This window comes from Typopeltis vanoorti, chromosome 9 (assembly GCF_054136105.1).
Source record: "Typopeltis vanoorti isolate ZY-2024b chromosome 9, IOZ_Tvanoo_1.0, whole genome shotgun sequence".
NCBI lineage: Eukaryota > Metazoa > Arthropoda > Arachnida > Uropygi > Thelyphonidae > Typopeltis > Typopeltis vanoorti.
This window is the reverse complement of record NC_143557.1, coordinates 13,807,958-13,828,246: the sequence shown is the minus strand read 5'-3', so window position 1 is coordinate 13,828,246 and position 20,289 is coordinate 13,807,958. Positions and strand designations below refer to the sequence as shown.

Here is a 20,289-nt window from a genome sequence, read left to right as displayed (position 1 = left end):
ATTGTGGAAATTTTATTGTTCAGTCAGACGTTTTTTTGTATTTAGAATGAAGCATTCTAGGAGATATCAAATTTATCACTAGGTGGTGTAGACCACCCACATTATGCAATATTTACCAGGGGGAGATAAAATTCTATCTATTCTTGCTATGAGAGATTTTTTAAATAGTTCCATCTTTTTAATTCAATTTAGTCTTATAGTCAATTGCAGGGATGACTGGAGAGCAATCCCAGGCAGAGAAGGCCAACTCAAGGCGGTTAACCCAGATGGGGCTAACCACCTGGGTATCAGTCAGGCCCAAACTGATATCCTTTGGCTATATGATGATATAAAAGAGCTGAGGCCTTTTCTCTCTTTCTCTCTCATGCTATATCTCTTTTTTTCTCCTAATACTATCAGGCTCTCTTGCACCCCTATACTAACTACTCTAGTCCAATAATGAGCAGCCCTTTACTTTTTCACCTCAATAAAGGTTGAAACCTGTCTAGGTAGTGTCCCTTCCCATAAAGGTCGAAACCTGTCTAGGTAGTGACCCTTCCCATAATACATAACATTATACATATCCGTAAGGATATATGCTTTGCATTATGGGATACTAAGGCAAATGATGTGAAGTCATCCGCCTCTATAGTTGCCCCACTCCTGAAAATACTTCAGGCACAAACTTTGTTTGATTGTACTTGGATAAAGGATTAAACCAAGTACAGTATATAATTTCTTAGTATCTTTAATTTACACTGAACAGTACTATGGAGAACACAAAATTGGAGAGGTCTATATACTTATAAGAAATGTCAATAGGATGTGGCAAACAAGATCAGTAGCAGTCAAAAATGAAAATGATAAAGTGTTGATGGACGAGACCAAAATCATACTCAGATGGAAAAGGTATTGCAGCGAACTATATAAAAATCAACTGAATAATACTATAACAGATGTAATCAAAGAACTAAAAGCAATCTCTCCATGAGCAGAGCTCTTTGAAAATTACATCTTGGAAGAGGAGGTGAGTAAGGCTATAAAACATCTCAAGAACAACATGAGTCCTGGAAATGACAACATAATAAGCAAGATGCTAAAATATCGGGAGAATTGGTTGTAAAAGAAATGAGTAAGCTATGTAATGAAATATGGAGATCAGGGTATGCCCCCGAAGAGTGGAAAAAATCGGTCTTGGTTGTTCTTCATAAGAAAGGCAATGCTTTAGAATGTACAAATTACAGAACTATTGCACTAATGAGTCATCTTGGCAAAGTGCTGATGAAAATACAGAATGCCTGAAGGGTCATATGGAGGCACATCTTCCTGATGAGCAAGCTGGATTTTGAAAAGATTGAAGTACAGTGCAACAAATATTCGCACTAAGACTAATAGCAGAGAAAGCTTGAAGAAAGAACAAAAAGATATACTGCTGTTTCGTGGACTTCCAAAAAGTATTTGTTAATATTGATCAAAATATAACATGAGCTGTCTTGGAATCCTATGGTATGGATCTGCCTGTTGAAAGATATAAACAGCCAAGTACAAGCAACAGTGAGGATAGTAGGTGTGACTGGAGATTGGTCTGCCACTAGTCAAGGCGCATGACGAGTGGACCCAATTTCACCAATCATCTTTGTCACACATCTGGGAAGAACATTAGATAAGATTAAAGAAGGTGGGGGCATTTCAATAAATGACATGATAATAAAATACCTCTGCTTTGCAGATGACATTGTCCTGATTAAAGAAATTATCGGGAGAATTTGCAATGCTGGAACGGACATTGCAAATACTATATGCAGAAGGAAAAAAGATACGAACTAAATGTCAGTTTTGAAAAAAACTAAAACAATGATATTCGGACAACAGGAGTTACTAAACAAAGTTACCATAGAAGGATTTCAACTTGAAAATATGGAACACTTCACATATCTTGGATGCCACATGCCTCATGACTTGGACCCAAAAAAAGAGGTAAAAAAGTAGAATAGCCAGAGCAGCAGCTCTCTTAAAAGCCATGGACAAAATATGGAAGAGCTGAGCTATAAAGATACACACCAAATTGTGTATTGTGGAAACCTGTATCTTCAGCAGCATGCTTTATGGATGTGAGGCCTGGGTACTTCTGAGAGAATCTGAAAGGAGGATATTAGTATTCGAGAGGACGTGTATAGATATATATTGAGAATAAGCTGGATCCAGAAAGTGAATAATGAGGAAATCTATAGACAAATATAATCAAAGGAAAACCTGATCCAGAAAATTATCAAAAGGAAACTACATCTATTTGGCCATATACGTAGAATGAACAATGAGAGGAAATTAAAAACACTGCTGTTTGGGATGATTGAAGGAAAGAACAAAAGAGGAAGATCAAACAGAGACTGGGGCAATGACATTGCCAAATGGTGCAGAAACTCTGTACACAAACTGAGTCATCTTGCACAAAATAGAACGCAATGGAAGAATCATATCAAGATGTCATCAGACACCTACAGGTGTTGAACCCATGGTTGTTGTTGAATTCTCACTTCCTCTTAGATATTCGCATACTAACCATCACTATGATCTCATCCACATTTTTACCTCTCTTCATTGTTTTAGCTACACTATCATTCCTTCAAGCATTCTGTTCTATTCTGCATTTCCTGAATCATGTGTAACACTGCACACAGCCACTCTCACTCTCTCCCTTTTTCTATGGCCAGCCTTATTGACTAAGCAGATACCTACTTATAGTCTGCATCATGCAGAGTAGTCTCACATAAAGTGAGTTCATCGCTATTAAAGACATTCACAAACATTCATGCCTAGGATGGGATTCAAACCCACAACCTATTGGCTGGTGAGTAGATATGAATCCTACCCTGGGCATGAAGATTTTTGGGTAACAGATAAATGTCATCGCCTTATGTGAGATCACTCTGTTTAATTCAGGCCTGGAGCAGCTTGAAAAAAGTTTCCTTATTTGATCTCCAGAGCAGCATTTCTGATTATATGGCCTTTGGCTCACTGATATACTATAGGTTTATTTATAGGCTTTTGTGTGTGAGATTCAGATTTAAAAAAAAAAAAACCTCATTCCTTACCTGTATTCCTTAGTTTTTTTCCTCTCCCACATTCTCTGGCCTTGCTTTCTTGTTCTCTCATCTCTCTCTCTCTCTCTCTCATTTTCTTTATTTTCTCTCATTTCACTTCCATTTTCATTCTCCTTGCATCAACTAATCTCCTCTGAAGTCTCTATTCAGCACTGTCCTTCATTCTTTCAATTATATTCTGCACACATTTGATTTATTCCTTTTTCTCTCCTGCCAATATGCTTTCACCTGCTATTAATCCATGCTCTAAGAGCATATCACAACTGTCACATCCTTGAGCATGCTATCCATCGTGAAATTACATATACTTAATTTTGCATCCTCCTCACTCTTAATACTCTCTCTCTCTCTCTCTCAACACAACACAACACAACACTATTCCTTCTTTTGATAAAACTGGATTATGATCTGACATAAAATCTCCAACACTTAAATTGTATTGGAAATACAGAATTGAAAATTATGAAAGAAACATTTACAAGGTTTTTGGACTATGTTTGAAGATGAAGAAAAGAGGAAATAGACTATAGAGAAAAATTTATTAATTAATGTTAATTCATAGAGAATGAAATATAAACTAATCACAATAAAATAATCTAATGCTGTACATATTATTATTACACAGTAAGGTTTATACAAAAACCGACTTTTGAAAAAACCGGTTTTCGAATTCCAGTATTTCCAAAAAAATAACAATAATTAAAACAGTAAAAAATATTTATACTTATTTTAAAATCTTTCGGTTTATTTAATATTTAGGAACTGCAAAAATATAACAAAATAAAATGTACTTTATACAAAACCAAATAAATAAAAAAAAAAAACTAAAATAACTAAAATCCATACAAAATATAAATTATAAATTTTTATTTCATTTAGCATTTTTCTTCAGGAAATATGATTTCAAAAAACATAAAATGTCCACAGAATGATTACTTAATCTTGTTGTTATTCTAGATACAAGATTGCATGAAATAGAAAATACTCTCTGACTGGCTACTGAACTTTGATTTTATCATTTTTGGGCATCAAATAATAAATCTAAATTCTTTGTTCTTTTATTGGTTGCCTCAAATACTGAAAATTTGGCCTTCAGGTTTGATATTGTTTCTTCAGATTTCTCAAGAAACCTATGAATTGATTTTTCCATGGCTTCTTTTAGAGCATTGCCCTGATTAATAGTTTTTCCATCTGATATATTCATCATCGGAATCTGTTTCCATACAAAAATTTGGACATATTCTAGACAATATTTTTCCAGATAACTTAATAATATTGAGTTTTGAAGCTAGTGGAAATACACTCGATTTCTTTGTTAAAATGTTTTGTGGATTTTGCAAATATAACAAAAGGGTTACCAATCCAACTTGTCTTTTTTCTTGAATTCTTACTTCTAAAGCATTTAATAATTTGGAACTAATTTCAGTCTTTAAATTTTTTAGTGTTCATTTAATAGAAATTCAAATTTGCCTTCACTTGTTAATAAATTGGCATCTCACCTCCCTAAGGCCTTAGCTGTTAGACGTACTGATCCCAATACTTTAAGAAGCTCCATGATATTAGGATATTGAGCTTCATTCCACATATGAGAAGCACCAATATCATTCAAAGCTAAAACAACACATTCTTTTAATAAAGAACTTTTATTATTAAAAGACCAGAAGATAAATGATAAAATATACAAAGAGCCAACAAGTTTCACTAGCCACTGTCTAGCATTTTCAAGGCTGAACTGGTGTGAAAACAAATGCATTAAGTTACATTTAAAACATACACGTTAGTAACTGTTAGGCCTTGTTGGCTCTTTGTATATTTTATCGTTTATCTTCTGGTCTTTTAATAATAAAAGTTCTTTATTTTAATACATCAGACCAAATATGTACAATTTAAGTTAACATTCTTTTAATGTTATAAATCTTTTGATCATTGCCTCTAAACTATTCCATCTCATTTTGCAGTCAAGAATCAGACTTAATTCCTTTCTTTTTTATTGTTTTACATAATTCTGAAGGATGCTTTCTCTTACAGAAAATTTTCTAAAAAAATTTGCAAATTTTTCTAATTTGAGAAACTGATTGTTTGTAATTGTCAGACAACATAGGGAATTCACAGTCGTTATTTAGATCAAGAGAATTTAAAAAATCCTCACAATAGTCATCTTCACATTTTGCATCATTTTCTGATTCCTCACTTGTAACATATACATTGGTTTCAAGTCAAAATGTTAACATTTTTAATTAAATAATTAATTTTTACATATTAATTCTAGTATCTAAAACCAGTTTTTTTAAATTTATCCAAAAAAACGGTTTTTACAACTGACAAACCTTTTTACGCAGGACTAAGCATACACGTAACCACAGTAATAAGATTTTTCATAAGTAAATATTTCATCCTAAGTATCATAGTAGGACATCTTCAGTACAGTTAATTCAAACAATACTAGGAATTACAAACAGTTAGGGTATATGCTTACAATGGAATCCCTCTATGCGTGCAATTGCATGTTATAGAATTAAATTAAAATATATCTGGAAAAAAAGAAAGATTAAATTAAAATGACATAACATATAAAATTATTTTACACAATTTGGGATGACAATTTCCCAGACTTTAGTTGTAGTTAGAATGTCATTACAGTTCAAATTAGGTCTGTGACATAGGACTTTAGCACTTTCTTTATATAAATGTTCACGTTTATGTGAAGATCTATGTAGAAGTTTGGTTTTCTTCCAATGGGTCCTATGGTTAGAGTTTTCAATTCCGTGTTGTGCAACGCCAGATTTCTGTGGTTTGATGAGACGGACATGGTCTTGATGTTCCGAAATGCGTTGATTTTATCTAGGAACAAGTGTAGTTCTTGTTCCTAGATAAAATCAACCTTCATCATCTGCACATCAAATTCATGCTAGAAAAAGAATCTCCTCAGGATATCTTTTTCCTGGATGTACAAATCCAAGATCCTGGATGTAAGTCGACTTTTTCAGGACGCTACATTCTCAATTCTTTGGCTCACCATCCATCTCAAAAATTTGCTATCATTAAATCATTAGTAACCAGAGCACACAGATTCTGCTCCTCTGAAGGTTCTTTAAACCAAGAATTGGAAATAATCAAAAATACAGCCATACAAAATGGATACAATCCAAAAACAACACAAAAAATCATCGGTCTCTTCCCCAGACATCAACCTAGACACAAGAACAAACCCATAGGATTCCCATACCAAAGGCATCTCTGAACATCTTTCAAAAATTATTAAAAAATATAAATTGGCTGCTACCTACAAACCAATCAACCAAATGCACAATTGGTTACCTTCTCCTAAAGACCAACTCTCACCTCTTATGCTACCTGGTGTGTACAAGGTCCCATGTTCCTGTAAATTGTCCTACTATGGACAGACACGTAGATCCATTAACAAACACATTTCAAACATCAAGACCATATCCGTCTCATCAAACCACAGAAATCTGGCCTTGCACAACATGGAATTGAAAACCGAAACCATAGGATCCATTGGAAGAAAACTAAACTCCTACATAGATCTTCATATAAACATGAATGTTTATATATAGAAAATGCTGAAGCCCTATCACAGACCTAATTTGAACCATAATGATGTTCTTACTATTCCTAAATTCTGGAAAATTGTCATCCTGAATTGTGTAAAATAATTTTATATTATCTCATTTTAATGTAATTTTTTCCCCCCAGATATATTTTAATTTAATTCTATAACATGCCACTGCACACATAGAGGGATTCCATTGTAAGCATGTACCCTAACTGTTAATTCCTAGTATTGTTTGAATTAACTGTACTGTACTGAAGATGTCCTATGATACTTAGGACAAAAAATTTACTTATTAAAAATCTTATTACTGTGGTTACGTGTGTATGTTTAGTCATGAATGCTCCACAGGTTTCATTATACAACAAAACCTATTACACAGGCATGTTCACAAAGTATGAAAACTCTGTAGGAAGTCTACACTGACTATTATTCACCCAGTGTACATCATTCCTTTCCTTAAGTATATCATATATAAATATCAGGCATGAAATGTCATATATTAAATTCTGTCCCTCTAGACAAGTTACAAACCTCCTCATATTTGGGAAAAAAAATTGCAGTTTATTTCATTGAAATTGAAAAATTTTTGATAAAAAATTGATGAAAAAAATGTTAATTGTGTGAAAGAACTAATGCAGTTCAATTTACATTAGGTAATACTTAATGCCCCAGTGGAAATATAAATATTTCCATTGAGACTACATTAATAATATTTTTATATTTACTAATTTCAAAAGCATTTTTGTAAAGTAAAATGAATAAAACATTTAAGAAGGTTGAATATTCAGAATAGGCTATTGATCCTTACATACTGGGGATCACAGGGAATCACCAGTGTTGCTGAAGACATTATTTGCTATAGCTAAATTATGTAAATTTAAACTTTTATTATATTATTATTATTGTATGGACACCTCCACGGAGTCCGAAGACTCATCATGGAAGACCCAAACTATCCACACAATCTGTCATACCTCTTAGAACCAATTAACAGACAAAGCACTCACAATTGACTTTGGAAATCCATTCCACTCATTCACAACTTTCCAAGCAAAAAATCTGGTCCTCACACTCCTGCTAATGACACCTTTATTCAATTTCCAGGAATTACCTCTTGTTCTGGTCCCTTTAGTCAAGTACTGAAACATTTCCCCTGCATCAGTCCTATACAACCCATTAAGCAATGTTTATATCATATCCTCTCTTTTTCTCCTATCAACCAACTCTTGCAATCCACACTCCCTCAATCTGTTCTCATAGGACTGAATCCTCTCCACCATTTTCCTCATCAACAAGAAACCTAAAAGATCAAACCTGAGCACAATAATCCAGATATGTACATATCGAGGCCTTATAAAGTGGAATAACAACTTCCTTATCTCTGCTTGTTAGCGTGTTCTTCAATAGCCAAGTAATCTTATGAACTACTTTAGCAACCTTAGCAATATATCCTCTAAACATAACTCTCTGTCTACCACCATTCCTAAATCTCTAGCTTCATCTATTTCCTGGAGTACAGTTTCATCAATGTGGTACAAAGCTTATAATCTGTTTATCCCAAAATGTATAACTTTATATTTCTCCATATTAAACTGATACTCTTTATATTTTGCCCATACTGTCAGCCTATTTAAATTGTCCTGCAAACTCTTCACATCACCTTGATCAACTATTACCCTACCTAATTGCACATCATCAGCAAACAACTGAATATTTCTTTTCAGGTTATTTTCTATATCATTTATGTACAAATTAAACAGCAATGGTTCTAACATCGAACCTTGCAGGCATACCACTAGTCACCTGTTTTTGCCTCAATTCTGCCCCTCCATTTACCACTTTTTGATATCTGTCCATCAGCCACCCTCTTATCCACATAACCATGTCATTTTCATCCCCATTTATTCTGATTTGCATAACAGAGTTCCATGTGGTATTCTGTCAGATGCCTTGGCAAAATCCATCAGATTCATGTAGTCATTTCCTTTATCCAGCTCAGCCATTACTCTATTATAAAAAGTTAGTAAATTACTGAGGCATGACAGACACTTCACAAAGCCATGTTGCCCCTCATAAAGTGTCATATTCTTACAGTAGTCAACAAATTAATCCAAATAAGCCGAATTTTTGTCAAGTTTTTAGTTTGGTTTTTGTTTCAATTCACAATTTTGGTTTTGGTGTTTCAGTTGACTATTTTTGGTTTTGGCTTTAGTTCACTATTTTGGTCGAGTTCTGTGTGTTTTAACTGTCTCTATGATTTTTATTAATAGTGTGAACAAGTTGAAATTCATGGTGTTTTATTCATTTTGTGTAGCTATAAAATGGATACATCTTCAAGAAACCGTTCAAAAATCTGCACTCTTTTTAGTACACATCCATGACACAAAGACAAATTGCTAATGAGTGTGTGTTGGTTTGGGTATCGTTAATACAATTTTAAAGAGGTTTAGAGAGACAGGTGCCTTTTTTCTCTTGACAGAAAAGAAAAATGTGAACGAAAAAGGAACACACACTCAAGTTTACTAGTTATGAAAAGCAAAGTGAATCCAAGATTGTCTACTGTGGACTTAAATAGAGACTTGGCAGCTAGTTGAATTACTGTTTCTGACATGACAGTCCATCAAAGATTGTTGGAAACAGAGATAAAAAAAATAAACTGTTGACCAAGATTATGCAGAAAAAGAGGCTCCAGTGGGCAAAAGTTTGCAAAGATTGGACTGTTGAGAAGTGGAAGGTCATATTCTCAGATGAGAGCCATGTCTTTGTCCAAGGAATGAGAGTACTCTGTTTGCAAATCAGCAGCTGAGAATATTTCTCCCACCCACCTTCAACATGGTTCCAAATACCCACTTAAAAAAATGTTTTGGGGTTGATTTTCACATCTAGCTAGCCTCAATAGGTGCCAGTCCCAAGCCCGGATAAATGCGAGGGTTGATGTCAGGAAGGGCATCCGGTCGAAAAACTTCAGTGCTAACTCAAACTATGATTATGAGTCGAAGAGAAAATGATATAAAGGCTAGGGCGTACCCCTTAAGCGACGCGCAGCCACATCGCCCTATAGCTGCGAGAAGTAGACAAGGGCTACCGCATCAAGGGCAGGTGCGGTTAAAGAAGTGAGCCCAGCAGGTGGAGAGGATGTTGCAAGTGGGAACACTGAATGTTGGAAGGATGACTGGAAGGGGAAGAGAGGTGGCAGACATGATGAGGAAGAGGATGTTAGACATTTTATGTGTGCAGGAGACAAGGTGGAAAGGGGGATAGGCAAAGGAACTGGGAGATGGATATAAATTGTTCTACTCTGGAGTGAATAACGAGGGAAGAAATGGTGTAGGAATTGTGGTGTGTGACAGAATGAAGGGTGAAGTACTGGACGTGGGTAGAAGGAACGACAGGATCATGCGAATGAAATTGGGTCTTGGAGAAGAGCAGGTGGTCGTATTATGTGTATATGCCCCGCAAGTTGGTTGTACAGCAGAGGAAAAAGATGAGTTCTGGAACGTGTTAGATGAAGAAATGAGGGAATTGGAAGAAAATGAGATGGTGATTGTCGGAGGAGACATGAACGGGCACATAGGAAGACAGAATAGAGACTGTGAAAGGGTGCATGGTGGCCACGGAGTGGGAATGGTGAACCAGGAAGGAGAGAGGATTGTGGACTTTGCAGTAGCGTTTGATCTGGCAATTGTGAACTCATTTTTCTTCAAGAGGGAAGAACATTTGATAACATTTAGGAGTGGTCTAACAGATAAGCTTAGGTGTTGATGGTTATTCATGACTTATTTTTCATGGTATTAAGAGCATGTTAATAAAAGATGTTTTATTAACGCTTATATTTCGCTGATTTTCAACTCGGCATCATCAGAGCACAACACACATTACATGTGTGTTGTGCTCTGATCAGCGAAATATAAGCGTTAATAAAACATCTTTGTTGTTAAAAGTGTTTGTGGTGTTGTTAATACTGTGAAAAATAAGTCATGAATTTAGGAGTGGTAACAACAGCTCACAAATTGACTACATTTTGACTAGAAGAAAACATCTTAAGGTTGTGACAAATTGTAAAGTAATTCCAACAGATCAAGTAGCACAACAACACCGACTGCTGTGCGCAGACTTTAAAATAAGATCGAATGAACTTCTGGTTGCCATGGGATGAAGACAATTAAGTGGTTTCGCTTAAAAGAGGAGGAATTGTTTTAGGGAGAGAGTGTTAGAGAGGATTTCGGATGGACTGGAAAGTGTACAAGATTGGTGGAAACATAATTCAAAAGTAATCCTGAGCTGTGCAATTGAGGTGCTTGGTGAGACATCTGGAAAGATTAGAGAGCAGAAGGAGGGTTGGTGGTGGAATAATGATGTACAAGTGGCAGTGACAGCTAAGAGGAAGGCAAAGCAGAAGTGGGATGAGTCAAGAGTGGAAGAGGACAGAGAGGTGTACAAAGAGAGAAAGCAAGAAGCCAAGAGAGTTGTGGCATAGGCGAAGGCCATGGCATATCAAGATCTGTATGATCATTTAGAAACAAAGGAAGGACAGAGAAAAATTTACCAACTAGCGAAATGTAGAAATAAAGCAGCAAAGGACATTTTACATGTGAGGCAGATCAAAGATGCTGAAGGAAGATTATTATGGAGGGATGTAGACATAAGAAACAGATGGAAAATATACTTTGAGGGACTTTTGAATGAGGAAAATGCAAGGACTCACAGAGGAGATGGGCAGCCTTCTGAGGGGATGGTGCAGAACATCAGCAGAATGGAAGTGACGGAGGCCATGAAGAGGATGAGGAATGGAAAAGCGGTGGGCCCTGACAGAATTCCAGTGGAGGCATGGAAGGCACTGGGGGAAGAGGGAATTGACCTGCTGTGGGACCTGTTCATGAAAGTTTGCCAACAGGAAAATATACCCGAGGAATGGAAGGAGAGTACTCTTGTTCCCATCTACAAGGGTAAAGAGGATGCACAAGAATGTAAAAATTACAGAGGAATAAAGTTGATGTCCCACACAATGAAGATCCTAGAAAGGGTTCTTGATGGTAGATTGAGGACGGAGGTGGAGATTGCAAAGGAACAATTTGGCTTCATGCCTGGTAGATCAACAACAGATGCTATCTTTGGGTTACGACAGATGATGGAAAAATATCGAGAGAAACAAAGGGAGCTACATCTGGTATTTATTGATCTGGAGAAAGCATACGATAGAGTGCCAAGGCAAGAAGTCTGGAGGTGTCTGAGGGAGAAGAAGGTGCCAGAGAAATATGTCAGGTTGGTGCGGGAAATGTACAGAAATGTGAAGACAAGTGTTCGGACCTGTTTGGGACAGACAGAAAGTTTTCAAGTAACAGTTGGCTTGCATCAAGGGTCAGCATTAAGTCCGTTTCTGTTTAATATTGTGATGGAGGTGCTAACAGAGGAGGCGAGAGAAGATGCGCCTTGGACATGTGAGGCAGAATAGAGTATGCAGATGACATCTTGCTGTGTGTAGATTCAAGAGAAGAAGCGGGAACTAAACTGGAAAGATGGAGAAAAGTACTGGAAGAGAGAGGTATGAGACTGAGCAGAAGTAAGACAGAGTATATGTGTTGCACAGTGGGCGGAGGCCAGGAGACGGATCTGGAGTTGGAAGGAAATGTCATCAGGAAGGTGAGAGACTTTAGATACTTAGGTTCAACAGTGGAAGAAGATGGAGGAGCTGAGAAGGAAGTGGGATGCAGGATACAAGCGGGTTGGAGGAAGTGGAGGGAGATGGCTGGAGTGTTATGTGATAAGAGGGTGCCGATCAATCTGAAAAGCAAAATTTATAGGACAGTAGTGAGGCCAGCTATGACATATGCTATAGACACTGTGGCCCTGAGGAAAAATAACATCAGCAGGATGGAAGTAGCAGAGATGAGAATGCTTAGGTGGATGTGCGGTGTGACCAGAAAGGATCGTCTGAGAAATGACTATGTCAGAGGAACAGTGAAAGTTACGAACTTAGGAGCGAAAATACAGGAGGCAAGGTTGAGATGGTTTGGTCATGTGATGAGGAGGGAGGACGGGTCATGCAGATGGATGTGCAAGGAAGGCGGAAGCGTGGGCGGCCAAAGAAGAGATGGAGGGAGCTGGTAGAAGAGGACTTGAAGATGAAGAACTTGGATGTGATCACCAGCCCAAGACAGGAAGGTGTGGAGGAGACTCATTACAAACAGTGACCCCCCCACTTAAGTGGGAGAAGCTGCAGAAGAAGAAGAATCCAGAGTCACTTGTACATGTTGATGGTATGATGAAAAGTGTTGAATACATAATCTTGAAACCATGCTTTTATAATGGATTGTGTTATGTTATTCTTTGTATCAAAATTTAATTTTGCAAGTCTCTTTTTCACTATGGCCCACAAATTTTCTATTGGATTTACACCACGAGTGTTAACTGGACAGTAAAGAATGGTCTCACAAATCCATAAAGACAACTCATCTTTCGACAGGATATCGCTCCATGCCACACTTCAAAAAAAGTGAAAGAGTGCCTCGAAATCACAATATCCAATTTCTTTACTGTCCAGTTAACACTCGTGGTGTAAATCCAATAGAAAATTTGTGGGCCATAGTGAAAAAGAGACTTGCAAAATTAAATTGTGATACAAAGAATAACATAACACAATCCATTATAAAAGCATGGTTTCAAGATGCAGAAATAAGAAAAATATGTTCTATGTTAGTAGAGTCCATGCCTAAGCAAAGAACAGAGAAGTACATGTAAATTATTAGGTCAAGTCGGAGTTTAATTTTTCTACTTATTTTCTTGCGAAATTAACATTTTTGTTTAAAATGTGAGTGTTCGGATTAATTTCTTCACTTTCTGCATTCTCTTTTTGATCACCTTTTCCAGTTCTTTTACCACCACTCCTGAAATACTGATTGGTCTAAAATTTACTAGTGCAGTCGTAGCACCTCCCTTATTCAAGGGAATTTTGTCTTGTTTTTACTCCCTTGGAACTCTACCAGAGCTGAGACTTAAAGAGCCTAGTCAGATGCATTTCCCTTGCACATTCTCACAGAACCTGAGCTGATATCTCATCTCATCTAATCCCACAGGTGTATTTACATTGAGATTCTGCAGTATCCTATGAACCGCCGATTCATCTGCCTCTGTTCACACATCAGTATCTTTCATGTGCTAGAGCGGTAACCTCACTTGGATGAATATACCTTTTCCAAGTGGTCACTCAGTAACTCAACATTATTAAGTGTCAATTTTATGTAATTTAATTTTGCTATTTTACTTATATGTATGTATGTGTATATATATATTAGGGGACTCTGCCCCCTGGCACCTACGGTGCATCCCCGTGTTCCAGACTGGTAGGCCAGTTCTTCTTGAATTCTGATGACTCGAATTTTGAAGACTTGAAAGGGGTTCGCCCCTCGGTGGCTATGGTGCCTAACCCCCCAGTTCCGGACTGGTAGGCCAGTTCTCCTTGAATTCTGATGACTCGAAAGGGGGTTACCGCTCCCCCGGTACCTACGGCGCCCAACTCCCCCGAGTTCTGGACAGGTAGGCTGGTTCTCCTTGAATTCTGATGACTCGAATTTCGAAGACTCGAAAGGGGTGTTCCTTTCCCCCAGCACCTACGGCGTCCAACCCCCCAAGTTCCGAACCGGTAGGCTAGGCCGGTTCTCCTTGAATTCTGATGACTCGAATTTTGAAGACTCGAAAGGGGGTTTTTTTCCCCCTGGCGCTTAGGGCGGCCAACCCCCCGAGTTCCGAACCGGTAGGCCGGTTCTCCTTGAATTCTGATGACTCAAATTTTGAAGACTCGAAAGCTTTTTTTTGCCCACTGGCACCTACCGTGGCCAACCCCCCTCCGAGTTCCAAACTGGTAGGCCGGTTCTCCTTGAATTTTGATGACTCAAATTTCGAATACTCGAAAGGGGTATTATGGCCCCCCCCCCGAGTTCCAGACTGGTAGGTCGGTTCTCCTTGAATTCTGATAACTCGAATTTTCAAGACTTGAAAAGGGTCCGCACCCACTCTCACCCCCCCCCCCCCAAATTCCGGACCGGTAGGCCGGTTTTCCCCTGAGTTTCAAAACGTTTCAAATAACTTGAAAAAAACGTGACAGAAAAACGTTACACAAAAAAGGCTTATCATTTTTTATATATATATAGGGTAGATAAAAGTTTTCTTATTTGATTTTGGGTAATGCTTCACAACCTGTTGTTTTGTATTAAAATTAAAAGAAAATGAAGTTAGATATTTTTCTGGTACTTCTTTTGAAATATACAAATGGAGTGGATCACTCAATATGGTGTAGATGAAGTGCATGGGTCTTAATTTAATCCTGATTAAAGCACTGTTTGGAGATCATGTTAATAAATAATCATTTCAAAAACATTTTCTGATCTAAAATATTTTTTGTTATCTTTTAGACCACATAAATATAAAAGTGATGATTGATTATGAGAGTACAGATGCTGTGCCTCAATTGAATCTTTTGGCAACAATTGGATTTGAAGGTAAGTATTTCTGAGAATATTGAACAGGACATTGTTTTCAAATACTCAATATTTATGTACACTATTGAGGTAAAAAAAATAGCAGTTATTATGATTTACATAATGCCTCCATTGAATCTCAGGAATCATTACTGGAGGCTTTCTTGTATAATGAAACCTATGTAGCATCCATAATTATAGAATATATGTATATGTATATATATGTATATGTATATTAGGGGGATACGCCCCCTGGCACCTAATGCACCTGGTGCCCCATCCCGTGTTCTAGACTGGTAGGCCGGTTCTCCTTGAATTTTGAAGACTCGACACTAAGGGTAGCCCCTGAGTGTCGAGGCTTCAAAAGTGGGGCGTGCCCCCCCCCCGGCACTTACGGTGTCCTACCCCCTGAGTTCTGGACTGGTAGGCCGGTTCTCCTTGAATTCTGATGACTCGAATTTTGAAGACTTGAAAGGGGATTTTGCTCCCCTGGCGCCTACAGTGCCCAACCCCCCAAGTTCTCCTTGAATTCTGATGACTCGAATTTTGAAGACTCGAAAGGGGATTTCGCTCTCCTGGCGCCTACAGCGCCCAACTCCCCGAGTTCTGGACTGGTAGGCCGGTTCTCCTTGAATTCTGATGATGCGAATTTTGAAGACTCAACACTCGGGGTAGCCCCTGAGTTTCAAAATGTTTCAAAAAATGTGACATACAAACGTGACATAAAAAGGCTTATCATTTTATATATATATATTTGATATATACACACGAAAGAACACAAGGCCTATTAGCAGTAATGTGCATAGCACATTAGTGCTAATTGAAGAAAGGAGAAATATGTTCACATTTTGCTTGAGCTGCTGAGGGTTTGTAATCTTTGGCGAAGGCAGAGTGGGGGAGACTTTCCAAAGGACAGATTTCGATGGAATGAAAGAGAAGGCAATGAAGTTTGTTCAGTGAATTTCAAGATGGACTGTAAAAGAGTTTTGGTTAGCAGTGGCTCTTCCTTTAATGATTTTGGAGTAGAGTGGAGAAATAATCTCAAAATTTATGGGTGGTGGTGGACAGGGAGTTAAAGTTTAGGGGACATATTGCTGAGGTAGCCCATAATATTACTTGGCTATTGAAGAACACATTAACAAGTAGAGATAAGGAAGTTGTTATTCCTCTTTATAAGACCTTCATATGTCCACATCTGGATTACTGTCCTCAAGTCTGGTCTCCTGCATTTCTTGGGGATGAGGAAGTGGTGGAGAAGATTCAGAGGCGAGTGGTCTGTGGAATGTTCCCTATGAAGATAGATTGAGGGTGTGTGGATTGCAGAAGTTGGTTGATAAGAGAAAAAGAAGAGATATGATAGAAACATTTAAGTTGCTTAGCAGGTGATGCAGGAGAAATGTTTCAGCACTTGGCTGGAGGAGCCAGAACAAGAGGTCATCCCTGGAAGTTGAATAAAGATGGTTAGTAGAGGTGTAAGTACTATATTTTTTACTCGGAGAGAGTTGTTAATGAATGGAATGGGTTGCCAGAGTCAATTCTGAGTGCTTTATGTCTGTTAATGGGTTCAAGTAGAAGTATGATAGATTGTGTGTATAGTTTGGGTCTCCCATAATGAGTCTTTGGACTCCATGGAGGTGCCCATACAATAATCACAATAATAGTAGGCAATTCAGCAGCACATTGTCCATGAAAGTATGACCTTTGTGCCTCTTCTGTAGAAGAGGCACAAAGATGAAACTGAATGTCTGTAATAGAGGGAATGAAGTGGGTATGTGACAGAGAGATCAAATTAGATCAAGGATCAGTGGAAGCAGAGAACAACAATAAGAAATCTGAATAAAAGAAACAACAGAGCATATGCATTACATTGGAAGCCCTCTACATATACAGTTGCATATCCATTGGCTAAAAACTATTGGGCCAAAATTAAATTAGATAATTTGAGTTAAAAAAGAAGAAACTTGAGAATACAATTGAATTTATTACAGTTACAGATTACAATTTTCCACACATGAGTAATGGTAAGGCAGTCATTACAATTAATGTTAGGTCAAGGAAGCAGCGCTTCAGCACTTTCTTTGTGTAAATATTCATTTTTATACATAAATCTATGTAACAGTTTGGCATTTTGGGATCCTGTAGCTAGTGTTTGCAATCCTATGTTATGCTAGGGCAGATTTGTGAGGTTTGATGAGCTGCATATAGTCTTGATGTTCAGAGATATGTTTATTGACAGATCTTCAGCTTATTCCCTAATGGAAGATGAAGTGAATGTACTAGCATGTGGCTGCAAGTTTGCTATTTTTCCCAAATGAATTCCCTATTTAGATTTCATGCACTGTGTTGAAAAGAACATCAGTTATGAAGTACTTGAAATGCAATAATAGCATAGTATCACCAAAACTGACAAAGGAAACACTATTGTAGTCTTAGATTTTAAATCTTATGATCAGAAAATGAAATGACTTTATCATGATCAGAATATATATACTCCCAACTTCATACAGTTCCTGTTAAAAGTCAACTCAATAAACTCAAGTTGTTGGAAAAAGCAACATCCATAGATTAAGAAATCATTAGTAGCCACATACGATCTAGAATATATGGCTCATTGAAACTCTCCCCTTAGCCATATTGTGTATTCTGTAGGCTGTCCCATGTATAAAATTTCAAGATTTCTGCCTAACTTTTCCTGTCCCCTAATGGGCCACTCAACTTCTTCAATAAATAAATAAAAAAATTCCATAAAATATTTTAAGAATAAAATGCAGAAAAAATGACATCTACAGACATGACTGTGAGCTTTGACATCTTGTCTCTCTCTCTCTCTCTCTCTCTCTTTTCATGCATATCCCTCACAATGAGACAGTAGAATTTCTAACCCAAAAATTAGCATCACATGTAGTGAACTTCTTCAAAATTACAATCACATCTGGTTATATCACGTGGAAGAATAAAGTATACAAACAAGTAGAAGTAATGATAATGGGCTCACCACTATCAAGTAACCTTCTCAACTTTTATCTTGAACACTTGGAATAAAGAATTTTCTCTCTTGATCTGAAACCATCAATTTGCCTGTATTACATATTATTATTATTTATACATATACTCCATGGAATAAAAAGACTCATCGTGGGAGACCCACATTATCCATTAGCACAGTAACTACACACATCTCCTTAAACTAATTTATTGTTGGGGCACTCACAACCACCTCTGGTAATTCATTCCACTTGTTTAACACTTCAAGTAAAGAAATTAGTCTACACACCCTTACTAACCACACTCTTAGATAACTTCCAAGTGTGACCCCTTGTTTTCTCGCTAATCCCCATGTATTGAAAAATTTATTTTGTGTCAGTCTTATAGAATCCCTTTAGTAACTTATAAGTTTCTATTATATCTCCTCTCCTTTGCCTGTCAGCAAAGCTCTACAACCCACACACTTTTAATCTTTCCTCATAGGGATCATTCCATGGAATGATCACCAGCCTGGTCACTTGTCTCTGAATCCTATCCACCACCTCCCAATCCCCTAGAAATGCAGTTAACCAAATTTATTCACAGTAGTCAACATCTGGCCAAATCATAACCTAAAAACTAGCTTGCATCAGTACAATGGTCTTTCCTCATAGGGATCATTCCACGGAATGATCACCAGCCTGGTCACTCGTCTCTGAATCCTGTCCACCACCTCCCAATCCCCTAGAAATGCAGGTGACCAAATTTATTCACAGTAGTCAACATCTGGCCAAATCATAACCTAAAAACCAGCTTGCATCAGTACAATGGATGAGAGAATATAAAGAAAGGGGAAAGTCATTAGTGCATTCGAGATACTTAAAGATAAAATTATAATAAGTTTAATTTAATCTTTTATCCAAGTGTAAGCAAACAAAGTTTGCACCTGAAGTATCTTCAGGACTAAGGCAACTTGTGGTAAAGGTGGATCAAGCTCTCATCACTACTTGTCTTAGTATCTCCCATAATGCAAAGCACATCTCCTTGCAGACATGTATAATGCAATGCATTAAGGGAAGGGACACTACCCAGACCAGTTTCAACCTTTATTGAGGTCTCGTCAGTGAGAGCCAGACCTAGAGGTGGTGATCTTAAGCAGAACGCAGAACGATACTGATTTGATGGGTGAAGCATAAATGCTTTTCATATTCCCCTTTGTCTGAAATGGAAGCTCTTTGAATGGATTATTATAGCGCTTTAAGCTCGCCCTGGAAGGTCAGTGAGATTAGCTGTGTTCAGCTGAGCATAGAATTGACTTAGGTTTTTTGTATTTGCAGAATTCTGCTTCATTGTAGTCTAAAGCTTGCTTGATCAGCGGGTTTGGATGATTGTTTGTCTTGGTGATGAACTTTTCTGCTAGGTCATGGAGAAGGGATGCGAAGTAGGGAATGTTGACTTCACTGTGAATCTGGGAATTTCTGATAAACCATGGGGCATCCAGAATCATTCCAAGGCATTTATTCTGTATTCTCTGTAGCTTTTGAATATTTGTATTCGAGGTATGGCTCCATGCAGGAGATATGTAAGTGATGACTGGGTGTATTACCATCCTGTATATGAGTAGTTTGTTCCGCGTATCCAGTTTGCTTCTTCTGTTGATCATGGGGTGGAGCTGTGTGATTACTTTGGTTGTTTTTGAGCTTATGTGTTTTATATGACTCGTGAATTGTAGTTTTTTGTCAAGCATCGCACCGAGATATTTGACTTTGCTCTGCCATGGAATCTTAACTGCTAGCAAATGTATGTTTTTCTTGGTCTGAAACTTCTTTTTAGTGAACAGTATGGCTGAACTCTTCTGTGGGTTTGCTTGGATCCTCCAGTCCATCAACCATTTCTCGAATGTATGAATACTGCTTTGGAGTCTTCTGATAGCTAGTTTGGGGCTGAAAGATCTTGCTAATAATGCAGTATCATCTGCATATAACTCAGTGATTGTTGAACTTGGGTTTTGAGGGATATCAGCTATGTAGATAGAAAATAGCAGGAGGGACCAGGAGTGAGCCCTCCGGCACACCTGCCAGGATCTTGCATCTGGTTGACGCAGCTTCAATTATTTTGACTTGCATGAATCTGTCTTTGAGGTATGTGTGAATTATTTTTACTAGATTAGTTGGTATATTGAATATGATGAGCT

At 37.5% G+C, this 20,289-nt stretch overlaps 1 protein-coding gene across 6 annotated transcripts in view; it reads left to right on the top strand.

Moving 5' to 3' along the window:
* Positions 1–20,289, top strand: part of LOC150102890 (cilia- and flagella-associated protein 52) — a 640,784-nt gene that overhangs the window by 17,905 nt on the left and 602,590 nt on the right. For all 6 annotated transcript variants that reach the window (XM_090397376.1, XM_090397375.1, XM_090397374.1 and 3 more), the window contains exon 2: positions 15,066–15,152. In XM_090397376.1, the coding sequence (XP_090253502.1) occupies positions 15,086–15,152 (67 nt within the window). In that variant the 5' untranslated portion in view covers positions 15,066–15,085. The remainder of the gene's footprint in view (positions 1–15,065; positions 15,153–20,289) is intronic.